General features: G+C 41.8%; 1 protein-coding gene across 2 annotated transcripts in view; it reads left to right on the top strand.

Annotated features, from left to right (window-relative positions):
• Positions 1-2,922: 2,922 nt before the first annotated feature.
• The window catches only part of vps37ba (VPS37B subunit of ESCRT-I a), a 44,645-nt gene continuing 25,269 nt past the window's right edge, over positions 2,923-22,298 (top strand). Inside the window, exons 1-2 of one of the 2 annotated variants that reach the window (XM_078227052.1) lie at positions 2,923-3,093; positions 15,627-15,798. In XM_078227052.1, the coding sequence (XP_078083178.1) occupies positions 2,995-3,093; positions 15,627-15,798 (271 nt within the window). In that variant the 5' untranslated portion in view covers positions 2,923-2,994. Of the gene's footprint in view, positions 3,094-12,317; positions 12,440-15,626; positions 15,799-22,298 lie in introns of those variants that run through there. The other variant, XM_078227053.1, reaches the window with a different exon arrangement.

Raw genomic sequence — 22,298 nt, forward strand, 5'->3', positions numbered from 1 at the left:
GTCCTTCAAGTCTGCAATGACTCTCTGAAAGAGCATCTCACCCACCCGCCCTATCCCCACGCATTTACCATGGCTAATCCACCGAACCTACACATCTACACAACCTGCAGTCCAAAAACGTGCAGGTTAGGTGGATTGACTAAACTAAATTGCCCCTTAGTGACCCAACATGTGTAGATTAGAACAATTAGCCAGGGTAAATGTGTGAGATTACGGGGGAAAAGGGCCTGGGTAAGATACACTGAGTCGGTACAGACTTGGTGGGCTGAATGGCCTTTTCTGCATTGTAGGGATTCTATGATCTTTGGGCACTAAGGGGCAATTTGCTGTTTTAGGACCGGCTGTTTTTTTCAGCATGTTCTGTTTTTACTTCAGATTTCCAACAGTTGCAGTGTTTAGCAGGTGTAATGCAACATTACACCTGCTAAAATAAGTGTTCGTATTAGTGAGAGGCAACATGGTTTTGTGAAGGGGAGGTCGTGTCTCATGAACTTAATCGAGTTTTTCGAGGAAGTGATGAAGATGATTGATGAGGGTAGGGCAATGGATGTTGTCTACATGGAATTCAATAAGGCCTTTGACAAGGTCCCTCATGGCAGACTGATGCAGAAGGTGAAGTCGCATGGGATCAGAGGTGAGCTGGCAAGGTGGATACAAAACTGTCTCGGTCAAAGAAGACAGAGGGTAGCAGTGGAAGGGTGCGTTTCTGAATGGAGGGCTGTGACAAGTGGTGTTCCTCAGGGATCAGTGCTGGGACCTTTGCTGTTTGTAATATATATAAATGATTTGGAGGAAAATGTAACTGGATTGATTAGTAAGTTTGCGGATGACACAAAGGTTGGTGGATTTGCGGATAGCAATGAGGACCATCGGAGGATACAGCAGGATATAGATCAGTTGGAGACTTGGGTGGAGAGATGGCAGATGGAGTTTAATCCGGACAAATGTGAGGTAGTACATTTTGGATGTTCTAATACAGATAGGAAATATACAGTAAATGGTAGAACCCTTAAGAGTATTGATAGGCAAAGGGATCTGGGTGTACAGGTACACAGGTCACTGAAAGTGGCAATGCAGGTGGAGAAAGTAGTCAAGAAGGCATATGGCACGCTTGCCTTCATCGGCCGGAGCATTGAGTTTAAAAATTGGCAAGACATGTTGCAGCTTTATAGAACCTTAGTTAGACCACACTTGGAATACAGTGTTCAATTCTGGTCGCCACACTACCAGAAGGACGTGGAGGCTTTGGAGAGGATACAGAAAAGATTTACCAGGATGTTGCCTGGTATGGAGGGCATTAGCTATGAGGAGAGGTTGGAAAAACTTGGTTTGTTCTCACTGGAGCGACGAAGGTTGAGGGGAGAACTGATAGAAGTCTACAAGATTATGAGAGGCATGGACAGAGTGGATAGTCAGAAGCTTTTTCCCAGAGTCAATTACTAGGGGGCATAGGTGTGAGGTGCGAGGGGCAAGGTTTAAAGGAAATGTACAAGGCAGATTTTTTACACAGCGAGTAGTGGGTGCCTGGAACTCGTTGCCGAGGGAGGTAATGGAAGCGGATACGGTAGTGACTTTTAAGGGGCATCTTGACAAGTACATGAATAGGATGGGAATAGAGGGTTATGGTACCCGGAAGGGTAGGGGTTTTTAGTTATGTCGGGCAGCATGGTCGGTGCAGGCTTGGAGGGCCAAAGGGCCTGTTCCTGTGCTGTAATTTTCTTTGTTCTTTTATTTATGAAATGACAATAACTATACACACCAGTCCACCTGGCCATTGGAAAACTTCAAGCGCACTGTCCAAATTTGGCATGTCAGCTATGACCCTCACCAACTTTTATAGATGCACCATAGAAAGCATTCTTTCTGGCTGTATCACAGCTTGGTATGGCTCCTGATCTGCCCAAAACCACAAGAAACTACAAAAGGTTGTGAATGTAGCCCAATCCATCACACAAACCAGTCTCCCATCCATTGACTCGGTCTTCACTTCCCGCTGCCTCGGCAAAGCAGCCAGCATAATTAAGGACCCCACACACCCCGGACATTCTCTCTTCCATCTTCTTCCTTCAGGAAAAAGTTACAAAAGTCTGAGGTCATGTACCAACCGACCCAAGAACAGCTTCTTCCCTGCTGCTGTCAGACTTTTGAATGGACTTACCTTGCATTAAGTTGATCTTTCGCTACTCCCTAGCTATGACTGTAACACTACATTCTGCACTCTCTCGTTTCCTTCTCTAGGAATGGTATGCTTTGTCTATATAGCGCGCAAGAAACAATACTTTTCACTGTATGTTAATATATGTGACAATAATAAATCAAATCAAAGAGACCCGGGAAAGAGAGGCAGGCAACTGGGACTAACACCACCATCCACTCTGCTCTGCCTGCATCTTGTTAATGGGCAGGAACAGACTGCCAAAGAAAGTCCTTCAACCCTCATAGAGGTTACAGCCCACACCGGTAAAGCCGGCTTTGTTGTTCCACTGCCGGGGCGCGGCACTGTCCTTGGGACCTGGAGGAGGACTTCACCTGGCCTGCCATCGGTTGTCAAGACTGTCAATCAAAGCGATATGGGCGGGGTCGATTCAAGGCGGTGACGTCCGGTGGAGGGTGGGACTAGGTTGGCTCGGGTGCCAGAGTTGATTGGCTGAAGGGTCCTGTCAATCAGAGTGGGCGGTGACACTCGGGGCTGTCTAGGGGTCTGAATGGCTCAAAGGCCTGTCAATCTGGGTATGGGCGGTGACTTCCGATCGGGAGGGGGCTGGGCTGCTGCTTCGGGTGCCGAAATTGATTGGCTGAGGGGGTCTGTCAATCAGAGTGGGCGGTGACATTCGGGGCTGTCGAGGGGTCCGATTGGTTCAAAGGCCTGTCAATCAGAGTGTGGGCGGTGATTTCCGCTCTGGGCTGGGCTTCCTCGGGAGCTGGCGGCGCGCGGGGGGGGAGGGGGCAACTGGGAGGAGAGAGAGTCAGTCAGTGGGTGGGGGAATAACAAACATGTCGGTGCCGGACCTCAGCTCCCTGAGCCTGCAGGAGCTGAATGAGTTGCTGGAGGATGATGAGAAGCTGAATGAGATGACGGAGGAGATGGAGGAGGTGAGGCGCTCGATGTGTGGCTGTTACAAAGGCAGCGGCTGCTTGGGGGAGCGGGTTAGGCCCGGGGTTTTGGCAAAGTTGTCTCTCTGTGTGTGTGTGAGAGAAACAATGGAGGGAAGGCAGGGGAAGGGAGCAGCTGTGACCGTGGGCAGGGTCCCACCCAGAGGGACCCCTCGCCTGGGAGCCTGACTTTAACGCCTCGCTGAGGATCCTGTGTGTAAACAGTGGGGCTGGAGAAGCTGCACCGTGTACTCCAGGCTGCTGCTCCACACTTTACGCAGCACCCCCACATTCCCCACAGGGAGAGAATCACTGAGTGCTCAGCAAGGGCTTGGTTGAGGGTGGGTTGCTTGTTTACCGTATGATTCCCAAATGCTTACTGTTAAGGTATCCACACAGCAGAGAATAAGAGCCAGGAGATGTCACCTGAACCTAAGCACTGGTCCATTTCCTTTGTTGTTTTTTTTCCTGCTTATGATGTGACTGTTCTGAGAATCGTGAGATGGTTACAGCACAGGAGGCTGTTCAGTATAATATCAAAACAAACTACTGTGGATGCTGGGATCTGAGTCAAAAGCAGAAAATGCTGGAAAATCTCAGCAGGTCTGACAGTGGAGAGAGAATAGAGCCAATATCTTGAGTCAGGATGACCCTTCGTCTGGCTGTTCAGCATGTTGCCTCTCTGCTGGTCCCCCTGCACGAACAACTCATCTAGTCCCACTACTCGCTCTCTTTCTCTGCAATTTCCCCCCCCTGGGGTGCTTATCCAATTGCATTTTGAAAGCCACAATTGAATCTGCCCCCACCAGTGTCAGGCAGTGCATTCCAGAGCCCTTGTCGTGTAAAATTTAAAAATGTTGTTTCTTGCTTATTTTGCCAATCACTTTAAATGTGTATTGTCTGTCGATGGGAACAGTTTCAAAGATTAAAGAAAATTATAGCACAGGAACAGGCCCTTCGGCCCTCCAAGCCTGCACCGACAAGTGCTGCCTGACTTAACTAAAACCCCCTATGCTTCCGGGAACCATATCCCTCTATTCCCATCCTAGTCATGTATTTGTCAAGACGCCCCTTAAAAGTCACTACCGTATCCGCTTCCACTACCTCCCCCGGCAACGAGTTCCAGGCACCCACTACTGCATAAAAAAACTGCCTCCTACGTCTCCTTTAAACCTTGCACCTCGCACCTTAAACCGGTGCCCTCCATCTATTCTGTCTCAACTCTCATGATTTTGACTAGTTTTAGGACTAGAACGCGCAGATTTTTTTACTTTTTTCCCCACCGGCACAGAAACGCAGGCTGAATGGCCTCTGCGCCATAACATTTCTGTGGATTGTTTTGATTCATTCATGGGATGTGGGTATCACTGACAAGGCAGGCATATGTTGTTGCCCTTAAGAAGGTGGCGGTGAGCTGCCTTCTTGAAATCACTACAATTCCTGTAAAGTATGTGCATGACTTGTACAGAGATTCTGATTCCATGATTACCAACATTTTTTCTCTTAGACGTGGAAGTGTTTGTTAGCTCATTGCTGAACATTATTTGTTGATCTAGTTGCTGTGTTTTTACTTGTGCTGTCTTCTAGAACTTGGGATGGGCACTCAAAGTAAAAGTAAAGTTTATTTATTAGTCACAAGTAGGCTTACATTAACAGTGCAATGAAGTTACTGTGAAAATTCCCTAGTTGCCATACTCCGCCTGTTCGGGTACACCTGAGGGAGAATTTAGCATAGCCAATGCACCTAACCACATCTTTCAGACTGTGGGAGGAAACCAGAGCTCCCGGAGGAAACCCAGGCAGACACGAGGAGAACATGCAAACTGCACACAGACAGTGACCCAAGCCGGGAATTGAACCTGGGTCCCTGGCACTGAGGCAGCAGTGCTAACCACTGTGCCACCGTGCTGCTTGCTTGTAGCTGTGTGTCAATATATGCAAGGAGTCTGCCAATCATGGGTTTGAAAGTCACTGGTTCAGCCGGTTTCAAACTTCAGCTGCATTTTCTAGCAAAAATTCTTGAAATGAAGGGCAAACCCGGCTGTTTTCACTCAATGCCAGTAACAATAGTATCTCTGAAATTAGCAAAAGTCACTATCAGGGATCAAGTATAATATCATTTTGATAGCTTAGTGTCAAACCAGGTGGTACATTTTTGTATGAAAACAATGATCTTTTAAGGTTTCGTTTCCTTTGTCTCTTCCCCTCCCACCAGTCCTCCCAAAAATTAACTCCAGTGCTTCTGGGAGCTCCTTCATAATCTTTTTTTTATTGTGGACTTGTTTTTTCAAACAAAGGTTTCTTTGTGAAGTGCTGTGACATCACAAATGCATTGCTGCAGCTATGTTTCAGGTTTGTTCAGCTGTTGCTTTTGAGATGGTGTTCACAAATGGGCAGTAGCCCTGGAAACAAACTGAGGGGATTGAGTGAGATCTACACTTTTTGGTTTTCCAGCCAATTGCTGAGATTTTTCTGTAATGTACATAAACCATTGGAAAAGCTGTATTTGTAGTAAGCTGTGTTTCATTGTTTGAAAAATCCAATATAGTGTTTAAACATCGAACAGGAGATTGTGAACTCTATTGAATTGAATAATCAATCGGAAATGGCTTTAAGGGTACTGAAATTTACAGTATTTCTCCACTTGGTTTTTTTTTGGGGGGTGGGTGTTGGGTATTGTCAGACTAAGTCACTGCCTCATAGTTGGACAGAGAGAAGGAAGGAAAGGCATGCAGGTCGAGAGGGGAAATGGCAGAAGGAATTGTACAATTATGAAGTCAAGATTTGAGAAGCATAATGGGTTGCAATGTAAAATGTCATACAGTTGAGGAGCTGAAGCAGGCCATTCAGCCCCTTGAGCCTGTTCCGCCATTTAAGATCATGGCTGATCTGATAGTAATCTCAAATCTGCATCCCACCTACTCCCAGTAACCTTTCACCTCCTTGATAACCAAGAATCTGTCCACCTCTGCTTTAAAAATATTCAAAGACCCTGTTTCCACCACCTTTTTGAAGAGTTCCAAAGTCTCTCAACCCTCTGAGATATAAAATTTTGCCTCATCTCTGTTTAATATTTTTAAACAGTGACCCCTAGTTCTAGGTTCTCCCACAATTGGAAGCATCCTCTCCACATCTACAAGATCAAGTCACCTAGTCTTCTAAACAAACCTGACCTGTCCAACTTTTCCTCATAAGGCAACATGCCCATTCTGCATAGTAGTCTGATAAACCTTCCTTAAGGTCAACAATACTGTGCGTGCTACTCCAGATGTGGTCTCACTACTGGTCTGTAGAACTTGAGTTTCACCAGCTTTCCCAGCAGCTGGAACTTGCAACAACCAACAGTGGTTTCATGGTCAGTTAGCTCAAACACCCTGCAGCCTCCCCACTCTCCTCCAAACAAGCTGAAAACGATCTCAGATCTGTTGGACAGCTGCGAAGGCCAAGGCTGCTATCCTCTGGGTCCCTTTACCTGCCTCACTTGCAGTCACACCCTCCCGACCACCGACGAAATCAGAAGACCCTATTCTGAGGGATGGGTGACCACCTCCGCCTGGAATAAAGTGTCCAGGTAACTTCCCCAGTCCTGATGTGTCGCAGTGTTTGTGGCTCAGCCCTCTTAATTATTGAATGTAAATCTCCTTTCCAAAAGGAATCTGGGAAATGTGCTGCGGGGTTTAAAGTTTATTTATTGGTCACAAGTAGGCTTACATTCGCACTGCAATGAAGTTACTGTGAAAATCCTCTAGTCGCCACACTCCGGCGCCTGTTCGGGTACACTGAGGGAGAATTTAGCATGGCCAATTCACCTAACCTGCACATTTTTGGACTGAGAGGGGAAACCGGAGCACCCGGAGGAAACCCACACAGACGGGGAGAACGTGCAAACTCTACACAGTGACCCAAGCCGGGAGTCAAACTGCTGTGAGGCAGCAGTGCTAACCACTGTGTCGCCCATCTTATGCTACTATCTTAGATTTGTATTTAAAAATGAATAGTTTTGTGAAATTTGAGTGTTTATTTTGTTTTTCAAATCAGAAACTAGAGGTGTTTTGCAACAAAAAGCATTCCTTTGTAAATTGATAGCCATGATATTCAGGGAGTGGGAGGAGGCCCCTGTGGACCATAAACGCTGGCAAAGACTTGTTTGGCTGACCAGTCTGTAGTAATATTTAGTAATAACCTGCCGTCCCTCCTGTTGGGCTATTATTGAGTCAAATGTAACTGCAGATTCTGTTGAAGCTATTTATGCTGCAGTTATATTTATCTTTTGGACAAAAGCCTTGCAATAATACATTAATGTGGTGTTTTTAAATATAATATATATGGAAGTACAAGCAGGATAATCGGATCCATGCTCATAGACCAAATTTATATTTGTAGATGTTATGCCATATATCATATGGGATGGTAGCTGCCATCTAGCTTAATAATGGCTTAAACAGAAATCTTAAGGCAAATTGATTTTAATTTAAAAACAAATTGCCATATTTATATAAGTGTATGCAATATCTATTGTGACAAAAGTAGTTGGCATCACTCCTCCCTCTCAAACTGTTTGGTCGGACTTTATCAGTTGAGTTGTTGGAACTGAACAATGGAATGTCAGCCAGTTAGTTTGCTCACCACTAAATTCACAGTGTAAATGTGTTTACATTAGAACAATTTGTATTTGAACAGCACCTGTAATACTCAAATGTCCCAAGATGCTTCACAGGAGCGCTATCACAATTTGACACTGAGTCATGTAAGCAGAAGTCAGTTTTAAGGAGTGTCTTCCAGGAAGAAGCGAGCGAGAGGGTTCTGGGTAAATACACTGCTGTTTACATTCCACTTTCAGGAAGCTTTTTTTTTACAATGAAGATGCACTGGAGTTTCTCTGCTTGAAAAATAATCAGCCTGTAGATTTGGGATATGATTAGGTGTTGACTGCCATTTCAGATTATTCATGCCACGGTATTGCAAATACTTTAAAATCTGTTGGGCTGGAAAAATCCGAATGTTTACTCCATAATTCTACGTAATAGTATTTTTTGATTGCATATAAACATGACAGGCAGGCAAGGGCCAACTGATCAAGTAAGGCTGCCGTTCAGTGTTTGTGGTTGAAATGAGCCAATAAGTGCTGCAGTTCAACTAAAATGTAAAGGCTCATGGCTAGGAATCTCTTCCGCAAGATCTGCATTGAAGAGATTTTGCACCCACCTTCGTTTTACACTGGAATCTTGTAAGACAGAATTCCTCAGTTCATTGCACTGCTCCCATTTTACATCTATCAAGCCCCTAAATTACCCATTTAATATAGCTTTAATCATGCAAAAGACTGGAGAATGCAAGCTTCCTATATTGATGCCAGTTCCGAATAGGCGTAAATGTATGTCCAGACTTTTATAAGTACAGTACATAGCTACCAAACCTGAGATCACTGTGACTGAGGAGTTTCAGTCTTGAAACAAGCCTCAGACTTTCTTTCTGGTGTTTTCTTTCTTGGCAATTTTAAGTTTCCTGGGACCTTTGCTTACTTTTTGAATGCCTCTAACGGCAATAGAATCTGTGGCAATTAAAAAGATTCCAGAGTCAACACATGCACCGCTGCATGCTTTTAGAGGATGGTCTTGAAAAACTGATCCCCCTTCTTTAAACTTGTATTGCACCTTGATTTGTCCACAGTTGGCATAATGTGTTGCTGGTCTCCATTTGATCAAAAGGACAGAGGCACTGTAGAAGGTGCAAATAAAATCCACAAGCTTGAAGCCAATAAAGAGAGAATTTACTTATCAGGAAAAATTGAACCTGGAGAGAGAGTGATATCCAAGATATCTTTAAAGGTCATGAGCAGGTGGTTAGAATAGATTCCACTTGTGGGGAGTCCAAAACTAGGAGATAATCACTAACATCCAATATCAAATCTGAGGGAAACTTCTTTCATCCGAGGAGTGAAAATAAAAGACACTATAACAAGGATAACTGAGGTGAGTGGCATAAATTAATTTTAAGGGGAAGGTACTAAATGCAGAGAAAGGGACAGAGGGATATGCTGATGGGGTTAAATGAAGAGCAATAGGAACCTTGTGTGGAACATATGTTTGATAGATCAGTTGGGTTGATTGGCCGATTTCTGCTCTGTAGTACTATATAATTATGTAAATTCTGGTTTCATCATTTCAATATAATTTTCATACCATCAATAAGAAAAAGGAAGCTGGCATGTGATCTGCATGTTTCTTTGGGTCTTCGGACCTCAGTAGTTATGTTGAATTTGTACTGGTTTTGTGCATGAGATCAGCAGGAGGTTCTGGCTTTAGCTGCTGGCAGCAAGATCAGCATAGGTTTTGATGTAATGTTGTTGCAAGTCAGATGGAGAAAATTCCAGGTGGATCCTCCTGTTCACTTAGTTGCACATGGCCTCTTCACCTTTATGGCCTTACCTGACACTGTGGCTTTGCTCTCTCAAACCAATGTTTGGAAATAGGACAAATAGGATTTTGCAGTTCTAACCTTGGGTTGATGATGACAATCTGTCACGTGATTAATTGGGAATGGATGGATTATGCTACGTAGGCACGAGAGTAGGGAGTTGAATTGAATTTGTTGATTTCGGGCATGTGTTTAGGAAATTCAGCCAATGAAATCACTGCGTACTGGTAACGCTCAGCCAAGCAGAAGAACCCCAAGTCCTGTGTTAGAACAATGAGTTTCAGGTTTGTCAAACAGAAACATTAGATCTGGTTAGTACATTTACATATTCACTGTAGAGGCTGAAAGGATGGTAATCTTTATCATAGAGGGAACAATCATTTTGAAACCTTACTGTGGACAGCTGAGTCGAGCTTATTTTTTATGGGTCACAGGAGTTAACCAATTGTTAAAAAGGCATTAATTAGTCTGAAGTAGCTAATCAAAGAACTATCACTTTCTTTATGCAATAGGACTGTATTCCTGAAGCACCCAACGTTAGTGTAGGTTTATATTTGCCCCTTGATTTTTAAATCAATTTGCTACTTTGTTTTCTAAAAGATTTATTTTTCCTTTATACAAGATCAACATACTTCCAGTAAACCCTGATGGTGAATTGGAGAAATCTGTCGACTAGCATTCTCCATAAGCAAAACTTTGATCTCTTAGAAATGCAAATATTATGAACCTTCATAGAATCTTGCAGCTCAGGAGGGCAGTCGAAAATAGAGCAAGTAGATTTACTTTAGCTCCAGTTTTAGTTATTCTTTTTCTCCTCTTGCGTATCTTTTATAAACTGCAAAGAGCAGATGTCCTTTTGACTTCTCATTTTAAGCTCCTAAGTTTTCTGACTCTAGACTGTAGTTAAACCTGGAACAGCCACCACAGTGTATTTTACTTATCGGTGGTAGCTTGTGGATATTTGGCCATGGTTAATTCAACTGTTCCAATAGCTTAATGATTAACAGGTGACTTAAATTACAGCCACTGAAAATGTAACATCTGGATAAAATACTTTCAATGAAAGTGTTATATGAATTGACTCTTTCCTCTGAGAATGTATCTGGGCTGCACTAAAGTAGTTTGGGGGTAAAAGTTGCAATGATAAGGAGGTGCTACACTGAAATCCAACTGCAGTCATGTTTAAAATGACTAGGAGTTAGATTTGGTAATAGGCCAGAGTCATTCTAAAGTAATCCCATGTTTTGGAAACTTACACTTGCAAGACACAAAGTATAAACTTTTAATTTTTCAAACTATGGAGTAACTTTCTAATCTGGTTGCATGTTGAAAGCGTTTGCACAGATAATAATGAGTGAACCAAGAATCTAATCTTTGTTCTTTCAGTAAAAAGGCAGGGAAAATTGGATATTGCATGCAACTCCTTTCAATATTCGCAACCGAAATAATTGTGAAGAAGGCCATTCAGTTGGGAGTGAAGTTTACTAGTAGATGATTGCTGACTGGTGGTGCCTTTCTAATTTGTTGCATCTCAACTTTTTCTGTTACGGGATGTGGGTGCCGCTGGCAGGCCAGCATTTATTGCCTGTCCCGAATTGCCCTTGAGAAGGTGATGGTGAGCTGCTTCTTGAACCACTGTAGGTAGATCCACAGTGCTTTAAGGGAGGACGTTCCAGGGTTTTGACGCAGCAACAGTGAAGGAACGGTGATATATTTCCAAATCAGGATGATGTGTGGCCTGGAGGGGAACCTCAGCTTGTGGTGTTTCTATGTGTCAGCTGCCCTTGTCCTTTCCAGTTATTGTGGATTTGGATGCTGCTGCCCAAGGAGCCTTGGTGAGTTCCCCTGCAGTGCATCTTTTATATTGTACACACTGTCAGTGGTGGGGGGAGTGAATGTTTGCAGATGCGTGCTAATTAAGTAGGCTGCTTTACCATGGATGGTGTTAATAAGTGTTGTTGCCGCTGCACTCATTTAGGAGTGTGGAGAGTATTCCATTACACCCCAACTTGTGCCTTGTGAATGGTGGACAGGTTTTGGGGAGTCAGGAGATGAGTTACCAACGGAAGATTCCTAGCCTGTAACCTGCTTTGTAGCCACAGTGTTTATATGGCTAGTTCAGTTTCTGGCAATGGTAACCCCCCCCAGGATGTTGATAGTGGGAGTTTCAGCTATAGCTAGTTTTTATTGGAGTAGATACAGGCCGGTTAGTACTTCATCCAAGTGAACTTTTCTCTGGTTAATTGGTGAGTATTGACAGGTATTCAAGACTAAAGCAGGGCAATCTCTTTTTGCTTTGCAGTGAGGAATGGAAACTCTTCAGTGTCCTTGGCACGGAATCTAGTTGTAGCTTCCCAGCTGCAGCCTGGCTAGGGTCTGTTGACTCAGTGCAAATAAGAATTTGAACCAGTATGCTTGAAGTATGTAATTTTTAGAGCAAGCAACATTCTTTTCAGTGGCTTGTACAACTATTGTTAAAACACCAGAATTAATTTTATAAAATGTTTTATGTAATTATGTACATTTTGAATTATTGCTCCAAACCTAACATCTGCTGAAGGGGGAACCCACATTATTAATGGGAGAAAGGGCAATGCCCCTTTAATATGTCTGGTGGGTCATGAAATCGTTGATCATTGTATCCCTGGGTGCCAAACTTTCAGACTATGGAGATGTAAAATGAAGGTACAGAATGTTCAATGTTATGTTGGTTCCTGCCTAGTAATAAGGGTGGGGCTCTTGGGAGTGTTTTGACAGATCACCAGAGCAGTTCAAGGATCACTGAGCTTTTGAGACAGTCTTACGACCAATAAGTGTCAGAAGAACAGTTGTGCCATAGATTTGAATGTGTGTTTGTAAGCTAATGTTTATGCGTACTTGTGAATCCAGGGAAAAGGAATCTCAAAAGGTGTGTTTGAAATCTTATGAGGTGAGTCAAAGTTGACGGCGTGATGGCACTGGTTAGCACTGCTGCATCACAGCGCCAGGGACCTGGGTTTGATTCCCAGCTTGGGTCACCATCTGTGTGGAGTCTGCACATTCTCCGTGTCTGTGTGGGTTTCCTCTGGGTGTTCCAGTTTCCTCCCACAGTCCAAAGTTGTGCGGGTTAGGTGGATTGGCTGTGCTAAATTGCCCCTTAGTGTCAGGGGGACTAGCTAAGGTAAATGTATGGAGTTATGGGATAAGGCCTGGGTTGGATTGAGGTTGGTGCAGACTCAATGGGCCGAATGGCTGCCTCCTGCACTGTAGGATTCTAGGACAAAAGGGTCAAAAACTGATTCCAGTTAAGTTAAAGAAAACTGCAGGGAACAGACCTTGGAGAGCCATTGGGGTGAAGGTATTCTTTTGAAGCAGCAGTTTTCTGCTTGGGAGGGCCATGGATCTGTGTGTTTTTAAGCTAATGTTTGTGTACTTGGGAATCCAGGGAAAAGGAATCACAAAAGGTGTGTTTGAAATCTTAGGTGAGCCATTGTTAAAGCCATCTAAGTGGGAGTAACATTTGGAGAGAATTCCCAGGAGAGATCTTCAAAGGTGAAGCTGGGAATCCCTTGAGAGAAAGTTTCACCAAGATTGTTTGACTTGGTGTTTAGATTAGAAATCCATGGACTCTGTCTTGGTTGCATCTGTCATTTACTATATAGTGTGTTCGACCAGTTAATCTGTTAATTCACATGTACCTCATATTCTCCCTGAATTAGAGTACAAGATACATGTTGTAAATTGTCATGCCTTTCTGAACTTGATGTGGAGATGCCGGTGTTGGACTGGGGTGAACACAATAAGAAGTCTCACAACACCAGGTTAAAGTCCAACAGGTTTATTTGGTAGCAAATACCATAAGCTTTGGTAGCAAATACCATAAAGCTTATGGTATTTGCTACCAAATAAACCTGTTGGACTTTAACCTGGTGTTGTGAGACTTCTTTCTGAACTTGTACAGTAAATAGTTTGGTAGTACAGAACTTGAGTATTGCAGAAAAAAGAGATGTTGAAGTTTTCCGTCGGGGCCAATTTGTGTTTCTTACCCCTAATTACCCTTGCCAAGGCAGTGATGAGCTGCTGTCTTGAACTGTTGCAGTTTGTTGTGGAGGGAGAGAGTTGAGGAATTTAACCACTAGAGAGTTTTCACCCCAATTTTTAATTACTTTGATTTTGCTTTCCTTGATGTCACGCTTGGTCCAATGTGCCTTGATGTCTAGGGCACTTGGTCTCACCTCGCCCTGGAATTTGACTCTTTTTGTCCTTCTTTGGACCAAGATTGCAATAAGATCTGGAGTTGTGACCCTGGTAGAACCCAAACAGAACATCAGTGTTTTAATAGTTGCTGAGTAAATGCCACTTGACATTGCTGCCAACAGCACCTTCCATCATTTTAATGATTGAGTGGACTGGGGTGGTAATTAAATGACACTTCGTCATGATCATAAATAGTTGTGTCCTTAATGCAAATTTGATGTTATATTAGTGTTTGAAGTAAGTGTCCGAAGAAACATACTTTATAATCCAAGTGCACCAGTGGAAGTGAAAATAATCTTATTACTGGACACTGTGGTGTTCGAATAGGATTCAAAAAATCAAGTGGAATTTTGATTATTTATCACTAACTTGCACTATTAACATGTTAATTTTTTGGAGATTTATTTTTAATGCATGTTAATGACAGAAGTTAACTGCCACTAATTGACTGTCCTAATTGTCTACAGTTATAACTTTACAGACATTTTATGAATTCAAAATGTTTAGTTGGCACTGGATGTGTCTAAATTATTACTTTGTAGCTCGCTCTGCATTTAAATTTACATGCTTATTAGACACGAGGCAAGTTAATCTTGGGCACATTAAACTCTGCAAAATGTATCCGAACAGTCAAATATTATATTTTTGACTTGGGCACAACAGACTTCTTGTGCGCTATGAAAATGTTTAATTATTTAAAAACGCAAACATCTTAAATGCAGATCTGCTTTTCTTGCCTAGGGATGAGTAGAAAAATAATATTTGACATACATGGAACCAAAATATATTTATAATTAAATGCCAAAGCGATGAAATGTGAACCACTGGGCATAATTCAGACATCTTTAAATGTGCATTCCATAATGTAACACTAAGGTTTCTGAGTAAGCTTAAAATTTACATATTTAACAGAGGAAAAACTGCCAAGTTCCTAATATTGCTATATTTGTTTGAAAAATAAGTGACAGGAATGGCCATACACCCCTTTTTTGGGGGACGTGCATATAGTATGCCATTTGGTAGCAGCTTTACAAGTTTTTACTGTTGGTATGGACAGAGCTGAGGCAAAGCCCTCCAACCCCTCTCGGGGAATTATAATGGAAAGATAATTGAATCTGCACCTAAATGCCATGAAGACCTGAGGTGGAGCAGAAAAATCCATTGGGTTTATGCTTCAACTTGGGTGGTGAACATAGCTGGAGTCGGCCATTTGGTCTATCAAGCCTACTCTAAACAGATCATGATGTGGAGATGCACAGGGTTCACTGGCGTTCATCACTCCCCTGATGAAGGAGCAGCGCTCCAAAAGCTCGTGGTACCAAATAAACCTGTTGGACTTTAACCTGGTGTTGTGAGACTTTTTATTATTCAAACAGATTGATCATCTAACTCCATGCCATTTTCCGCCACTATCCCATACCCCTGATCATTAGTATCTGGGAATCTATTGATTTCTGCCTTGAGCATGCTCAGTAATTGAGCTTCCACAAGTGATGGGTGCGTAGTTGATAATTTGCTGGACAAGGTTAGGAAATACTTAAAGTTTCAAAATTTCTTTATAGGCTTTATTTGTATAACATCCTGCTCAAATTCTGTTACACATTTGTCAGAATTCTGTTGTGGCATGAACTTGCAAAAATAATTTCATGGACCTATTTTTAGCAGCTGATGCATTTGCAAATACAGTTATACTATAGCTATACTGTTGTGGCACTGAATCTTAATGGCAACAATGCATGGACGCAGTGGCTGAAACTGAAAATAATTCAAATAACTGCAAACTTACTGGAATAAAAAGAGCAACAAATTAGCATTTGACAAGGGTAACCTTAATGCTCCAGTTGTAATATGAAGTTAAGGAAATGTTTCTTGTTTTTCAGGTCCGGAACATACAGCCAAATAAAGACATGAGTCTTGCTAGTAATCGTAGTCTAGCAGAACAAAATCTACAATATCACCCCAAACTGGACTGTCAGAAACTCCAACTAACTAGGAAATATCAAGAACTACAGACACTATTTGAAGCATATCAGATGAGGAAGTCAAAATTAGGTAACCTACTGTCCCTTCTTTCAGATGTTGTATACGTGGATTTGAAATTTTACTTCTGCTCAGGTGTTTTATATGTAAATAAATGCATGCAGCATGTACTTCTCATAGTTTCACACTTCACAATAAGCAATTTCAGTCACCATAAGTTGTTGACCCTAATGTTAAATGCCAATGAGCAGGGTCCTCCGGCTTGTCTTGAGCATTGCCAAAGGAGTTTGTGCATTATTATTTGAAATCTGCATACATATGCTAAACAGTGACTTGCATTTCAAATTAAAAGTGAATTTTAAAGAAATTAAGATTTATTTGTAAAGGAAATCTTAATAAACTTGTATTCTCCTCCCTCATTTTTCCTATTTTACATAAAATTATTATAGCCATGGATTAGTTTGATGAGGCAAGACTTGAATTTGAACTGAATTACTGTGGTTTTACAGTCGTGCTTCCTGGAGAACATTATACTTCAGTTTTTACTCTTCCAATAACTTCATTTTTTTTCCTCTTGGTTTCTTTTTTCAGCAAGACTTAATCTATGCTGTGGATTTGAACTATTTGAAAAGATTATACATTTGTCATGTTGCACTTAGTGTGACCCGAGTGTGGTGACTAGGGGATTTTCGCAGTAACTTCATTGCAGTGTTAATGTAAGCCTACTTGTGACACTAATAAATAGGCTTTAGTAAGTTGGATATAATCGTTGTTCCTGGTCAATCTTTGCCATCTGAATGTTTTTCTATCTTTTTCTTCTGTCACATTGGCACTCTGAGTCATTGAACCAGTTCCAGAGCACACTGTCTACAACTTAGTTACATCTAATAGATGCTCAACACGTGTGTTCAAATCTTTGTGCTATTTAGTATCTCTTCACAATTATGTCTTTACAAGTAAGTGGTGTGCATTAAATTTTTTTTATACTTTTCCAATTCAATCAAATCAAGTCCAATGCAGAGACTCAACAAGTTGAGGCATTTCCAATCCAAGCTGACAAGACAGGATATGCAACCCTTTACCCTGTCTTGGGCCTGATCTACATGAGCCAAGCTGATTGGAGTAGGCGGAGGTTTCCTCCTCCAAGGCTTGATCTCATTTGCATCTTAGCCAAAAGACCGAGATACCGCTTTTAAAAATTGCTTCATATGAAAATGAAGCTTAAATGCAACCCAATGACCTCAACCAAGTACAGCATCCGCATAACTACACTTGATCTTAGCCAAAAGGGCGTGCATTAAATAGCTCAATCTAATTGCACGTTGTGGGAATTGTGTGCTCTGAGTGAAGAAAGTTAACTGCATTGTTCTGGTTTGAACTTTCCTATTTAGGTTAGCATGATTTTATTTTTACTCAGGACCTTATAGATAATGACTCAAAGATGTGCGGGTTAGGTTGATTGGCCATGCTAAAATTGCCCCTTAGTGTCCTGAGATGCGTAGGTTAGAGGGATTGGCGGGTAAATGTATAGAGATATGGGGGTAGGGCCTGGGTGGGATTGTGATCGGTGCAGACTCGATGGGCCCAATGGCCTCTTTCTGTACTGTAGGGTTTCTATGATTTCTATGACCCAGAATTCTCTGAAATTGCATAATGACCACTAACACCATAACATAGCTCTGATCCCCTGATCCTCAATAACTAATTTTCTGTTAATATTTGCTAATATTCCACAAAGTTGGCCAGCTTAGCCAATATATTTCTCTACAGCAGCAGGAAAAATCAAAAACATAATTTTTTTTCCCAAATTGGTTGATTTCAATATTACTGCAGTAAAGAAAATGCTTTATGTAGTGGTTTAACCTTACTTTGTGAGGTTTAATAAAACGCAATATCTGATATATATACCGTATGCCAGAATTTGTTACAAAATCATCTGGTGCTGTTTAGAAATTTAATCCACATATGCAGGCCTCTGTTCATTAAAAATAAGTGAAGTACATAATATAAATCAAAGTGACTGACAAGTCACTTGAATATTGTGTGGAGAGAAAAATATCATAATGTGATAATAGCAAACTTCCCTAGTGGCCTGGATGCATCTATGTGTGCACGATTGGCAATCAAACCAGCCTGTGTGCAAAGCCTCTGGTAATGCCCCAAAGGAAACGTTCAATATTTTGTTCATTCAGAGTGCCCTGTGTGTGAGACCTCAATGATCTGGGCAAAGTGCCGGCTTGATCTATGGCAGAAACGAAGGAGCTGAGTTGTCTTAAATGCAGGCTTGCTGCTAGTATGCAAAATGCTGCTTAGGCCACAGCATAAAAGTTGGGTGTATTGATCTGGGCACTATACCTTGGGATAAAAGCAAAATACTGCAATGTGAAATGTAAGAAAACATACCGAAAATGCTAGAAAAACTCAGCTGGTCTGGCAGCATCCATGGAGAGAGAAACAGTGTGAATCTTTTTCAGACCTGAGTTTTCCCAACATTTTCTGTTTTTATTGCACCTTGGCATATATTGCTCTTGGAAAATAGTGCATTAACTTTGGATTCACCAGAAGGACTCCAAGGATTATATTAGTTATTATATAGGGCGGCACGGTAGCACAGTGGTTAGCACTGCTGCTTCACAGCTCCAGGGACCTGGGTTCGATTCCCGGCTTGGGTCACTGTCTGTGTGGAGTTTGCACATTCTCCTCGTGTCTGCGTGGGTTTCCTCCGGGTGCTCCGGTTTCCTCTCACAGTCCAAAGATGTGCGGGTTAGGTTGATTGGCCATGCTAAAATTGCCCTTAGAGTCCTGAGATGCGTAGGTTAGAGGGATTAGTGGGTAAATATGTAGGGGTATGGGGGTAGGGCCTGGGTGGGACTGTGGTCGGTGCAGACTCGATGGGCTGAATGGCCTCTTTCTGTGCTGTAGGGTTTCTATGATAAATTAGACTTGTTATTTCCTGCTCAAAGAACTTCTTTCTTTTTTCTTCTCTCTATAAATGCTACCTGATCTGCTGAATGCTTCCAGCATTTTCTATTCCTAGGCATATAGGAGCTTGAAGTGACTTTGTGAAGGTTAAGATTTTGCAAGGAATGGGCCACAGGACAAGAACTAGTGGAGGGGTGGGAGCGGCAGTCTAGGATGGGAATTAGTGGAAGGGTGGGTGAGGGAGGGTGGGAGTCCAAGACGGAGGAACTAGTAGAGTGTGGTTGGGATGGGGGGAGGTGGAGTCTAGGACATAGGAGCTAGTAGAAGCATGGTAGGTGGGTTGCAGTCCTAGTCAGGGGAACTAGTGGGGCAGGAAGCAATCTTGGACTGAGAAACCTGTTTTTTTGGGAGGGGGTGGCAGGGGCAGTAGAGGACAGGGGAACTCGGTGTTAGGGTGGCAGTCAACGGCAGGGGAACATGACCTTAAAATCTGAGGTAGGCCATTCAGAGGACAGAAGCTGGAAAGTGCTGCAAATGAAGTGTAGAACACTTTCTCAAGCAGTGGATGTTCGTTCAGTTTGTTTAAAAATCAGAGACAGCCTTTTGCAGGACGTGGATATAAAAGGATATGGTGTTAAGATATAGATCAGTTCATAATAAGAATGAATGTGGAGCAGACATGGACTGAATGGCCTACTTCTGGTTCTATGTTCATTTTAAGCTGCTGATAGTAATTAGTGATGTAATAGTGAAGTAACCCTACCTGTGGTAGGTTATAAATATGAGAATCTTGAATAAACTGATTCCAAAGTACTGCAAGAGTGATTATTAAACATTTTCCTTGTTGATCTGACTTAGTTTTTAAGCAATTTCTGTGTCAATCCAAAAAAATTTCACTATGACGATTGATTAGGATAAATTTCCTTGGGTTTTCACAAGGACAAGGCGATATAGAAATCTCAAGAAAATTATGTTGTGGTATAAGTCACTTTTGCCATTATTTCCTCATTTCCTATGCCATAAAATGGATCTATAATGTAGCATTACAAATTCCACAATGGAAATAACTAAACCAAACGATCAAAAAGAGATACACAAGTAACTACTATGTGTCCTGAAAAGAATTTCAATTTTAAAAATATTTTTGCAGAAAAATGATTATTTAAAAAGGTCAAGTGGTAATGTAAAATACAAGGCACAACAATTATCAAAAATCATATTCCTTTTTGCACTCTGAATTCTAGATTGGCATTCCATTCAATATATCCAATTGGGGAATTTGGATGGGGGGGATAATATAGTTGGTGCTTCCACATCATGAGGGGTGGTTTCACGTGCAAAACAATAACTTAAATCCAACTCTTTCGGATAGCTTAGAGGATTTCTTTCTCTCTTCTGCACCCGTTTCATCCGTTCATTCTGTAATAGACGCAGAGAGTTGCAATTTGCCACTCGTGATCTGAACTGAGATAGAGATCTTGTGGGGAATGTGTTTAAGTTCATCGATGTGTTTCATGCAAGATTAAACCAGATTGTTGGTTTACACTTGACCTTGTCTCGCTTGAATGCTTCTTATCTACCCTTTGAAAAGGAGCCTGTGTACAAGAGCAAATTACCCAGTGTACACACCAAGCAGTTCTTTTGTTTGCAGCAGTGGATTAACCTATCATTTAGCTAAACTTGAGTAGCAAAAATGTTCTCGTACAAATTGATTTCCACCTACAGGAGTCACTTATCCAACTTCTGTCGACATCTTTCCACTCCAAAAGATGATGGCCATGCAGCAAACAATCCATTGAGAATAGGGTGTCTCTATATCGTGTACCTTGGTTCTAGGTTAAAGAAACCAAACCTTGAGAGCCAGATTTTGACACAAGTGCCACACTTGGAGCCACCAAGTGTCATTGTGGGTTGTTATCTGGCTTGGTGTTTCCAGCATTAACCTACCTAACTCTACCTTTGACAATATCCACTATAAAACTGTAAATTTCAAACTTCATATTTGTTCTTGCGTCACATTTTGTGCAAAATGCTTTGAGGCATGAATATGCAATGAATTATCTTTTGAAATGCCAGTCACTTCAAATTGGAAAAGGATTAACCAGAAAAAAATGTTTTTTGGGGTCATCTTCTCAATACCTTTTGTCCCAACTGAAAGCAAACGTTAGTTTCCTTGGGCATTTCCTGTCATTTGAAGCTTGAAACTGTACTCAAAATATCTAGGATATCATTGACACCATGTGAATATTGCCTTGGGGATATGCACTGGTGATAGTACAGCTGCACCATATTCCTCATGATCTCCCTGTCATGCTTATGGAAGCTCAGATTTAGAAACTGTTTATTTGAGTACGTACAGATGGAAGCAATAGGAAACTTGGGTTACGGCATTGTCCATAATTTCTGATTTGAAATTAAAAGTTGTAATATCAATTTTCATTAACTTTTGACCATCAGCCTGTGATGAAAAGATTTGAGAAATGAATCTTGTGGAGTTTCTTGATTTGATTTGGTTTTAATGGGGTAAGGGGGAGGGGAAATCTCAGGCAATAATAAGTTTAATAGCCAGAGATTTTATCCAGTAAAGATCTGTTTTAAAGGTTATAGGTACCAATTATAGGTGTAATGTATAAAATTGAAATATTCAGGGTGTATGTAGGTGGTTCTCCGTATAGCAGATTGCTACAAGTTGAGCAGCTGTAACCATTCTGTTTTGAATGCCTTAATATTTAAATGGTAATGGTGTAATTTTGCAAACTACCTAGCTGATTAATATGATATTTGACTGGTGCATTTGTATTTTTAATGACAATTATTTTGATAGAACATACTGATGTTTCCTTTTCCATCTTCCTAAGTGATGTGTCTCAAACAGTTGTTGGTGTTTTAGCTCTTACCTGATGTAGCTGTTATCTAGCCCAATGGACCAAATTTCCCTGAATTGTTCCTTGGTGCCCGTGCCCTGAACTTGTCTTTCTCTAGACCAGTGGTTCCCAAAGGGTGCGGCGAGTGAGGATGGCAAGTGTGGCGGGAAGATTCGAAGAAACATTTAAACATGGATAGATATTTTTCCAAAGTGAGAGCAAGAGCATCAAGTGATGCTGAGGACGCTGTCCCATGATTATATTATAAAGTAGCTGTGTTCTATGTTATGAATCAAGCACAGCTAGTTTTTTTTGTTTTTGAATGTATTTCTTATCAATAAAAAATTTGGTGTGGCACGAGCAAATTTTTATTCCGAAAGGTAACTAGGTGTGTTGATGAAGGTAGGGCGGTTGATGTCATATACATGGATTTTAGTAAGGCGTTTGATAAGGTCCCCCATGGTCGGCTTATGATGAAAGTAAGGAGGTGTGGGAAAGTTGGCCGATTGGATAGGTAACTGGCTATCTGATCGAAGACAGAGGGTGGTGGTGGATGGAAAATTTTCGGACTGGAGGCAGGTTGCTAGCGGAGTGCCGCAGGGATCGGTGCTTGGTCCTCTGCTCTTTGTGATTTTTATTAATGACTTGGAGGAGGGGGCTGAAGGGTGGATCAGTAAATTTGCTGATGACACCAAGATTGGTGGAGTAGTGGATGAGGTGGAGGGCTGTTGTAGGCTGCAAAGAGACATAGATAGGATGCAAAGCTGGGCTGAAAAATGGCAAATG

This window comes from Mustelus asterias, chromosome 13 (genome assembly GCF_964213995.1).
Source record: "Mustelus asterias chromosome 13, sMusAst1.hap1.1, whole genome shotgun sequence".
Lineage (NCBI taxonomy): Eukaryota > Metazoa > Chordata > Chondrichthyes > Carcharhiniformes > Triakidae > Mustelus > Mustelus asterias.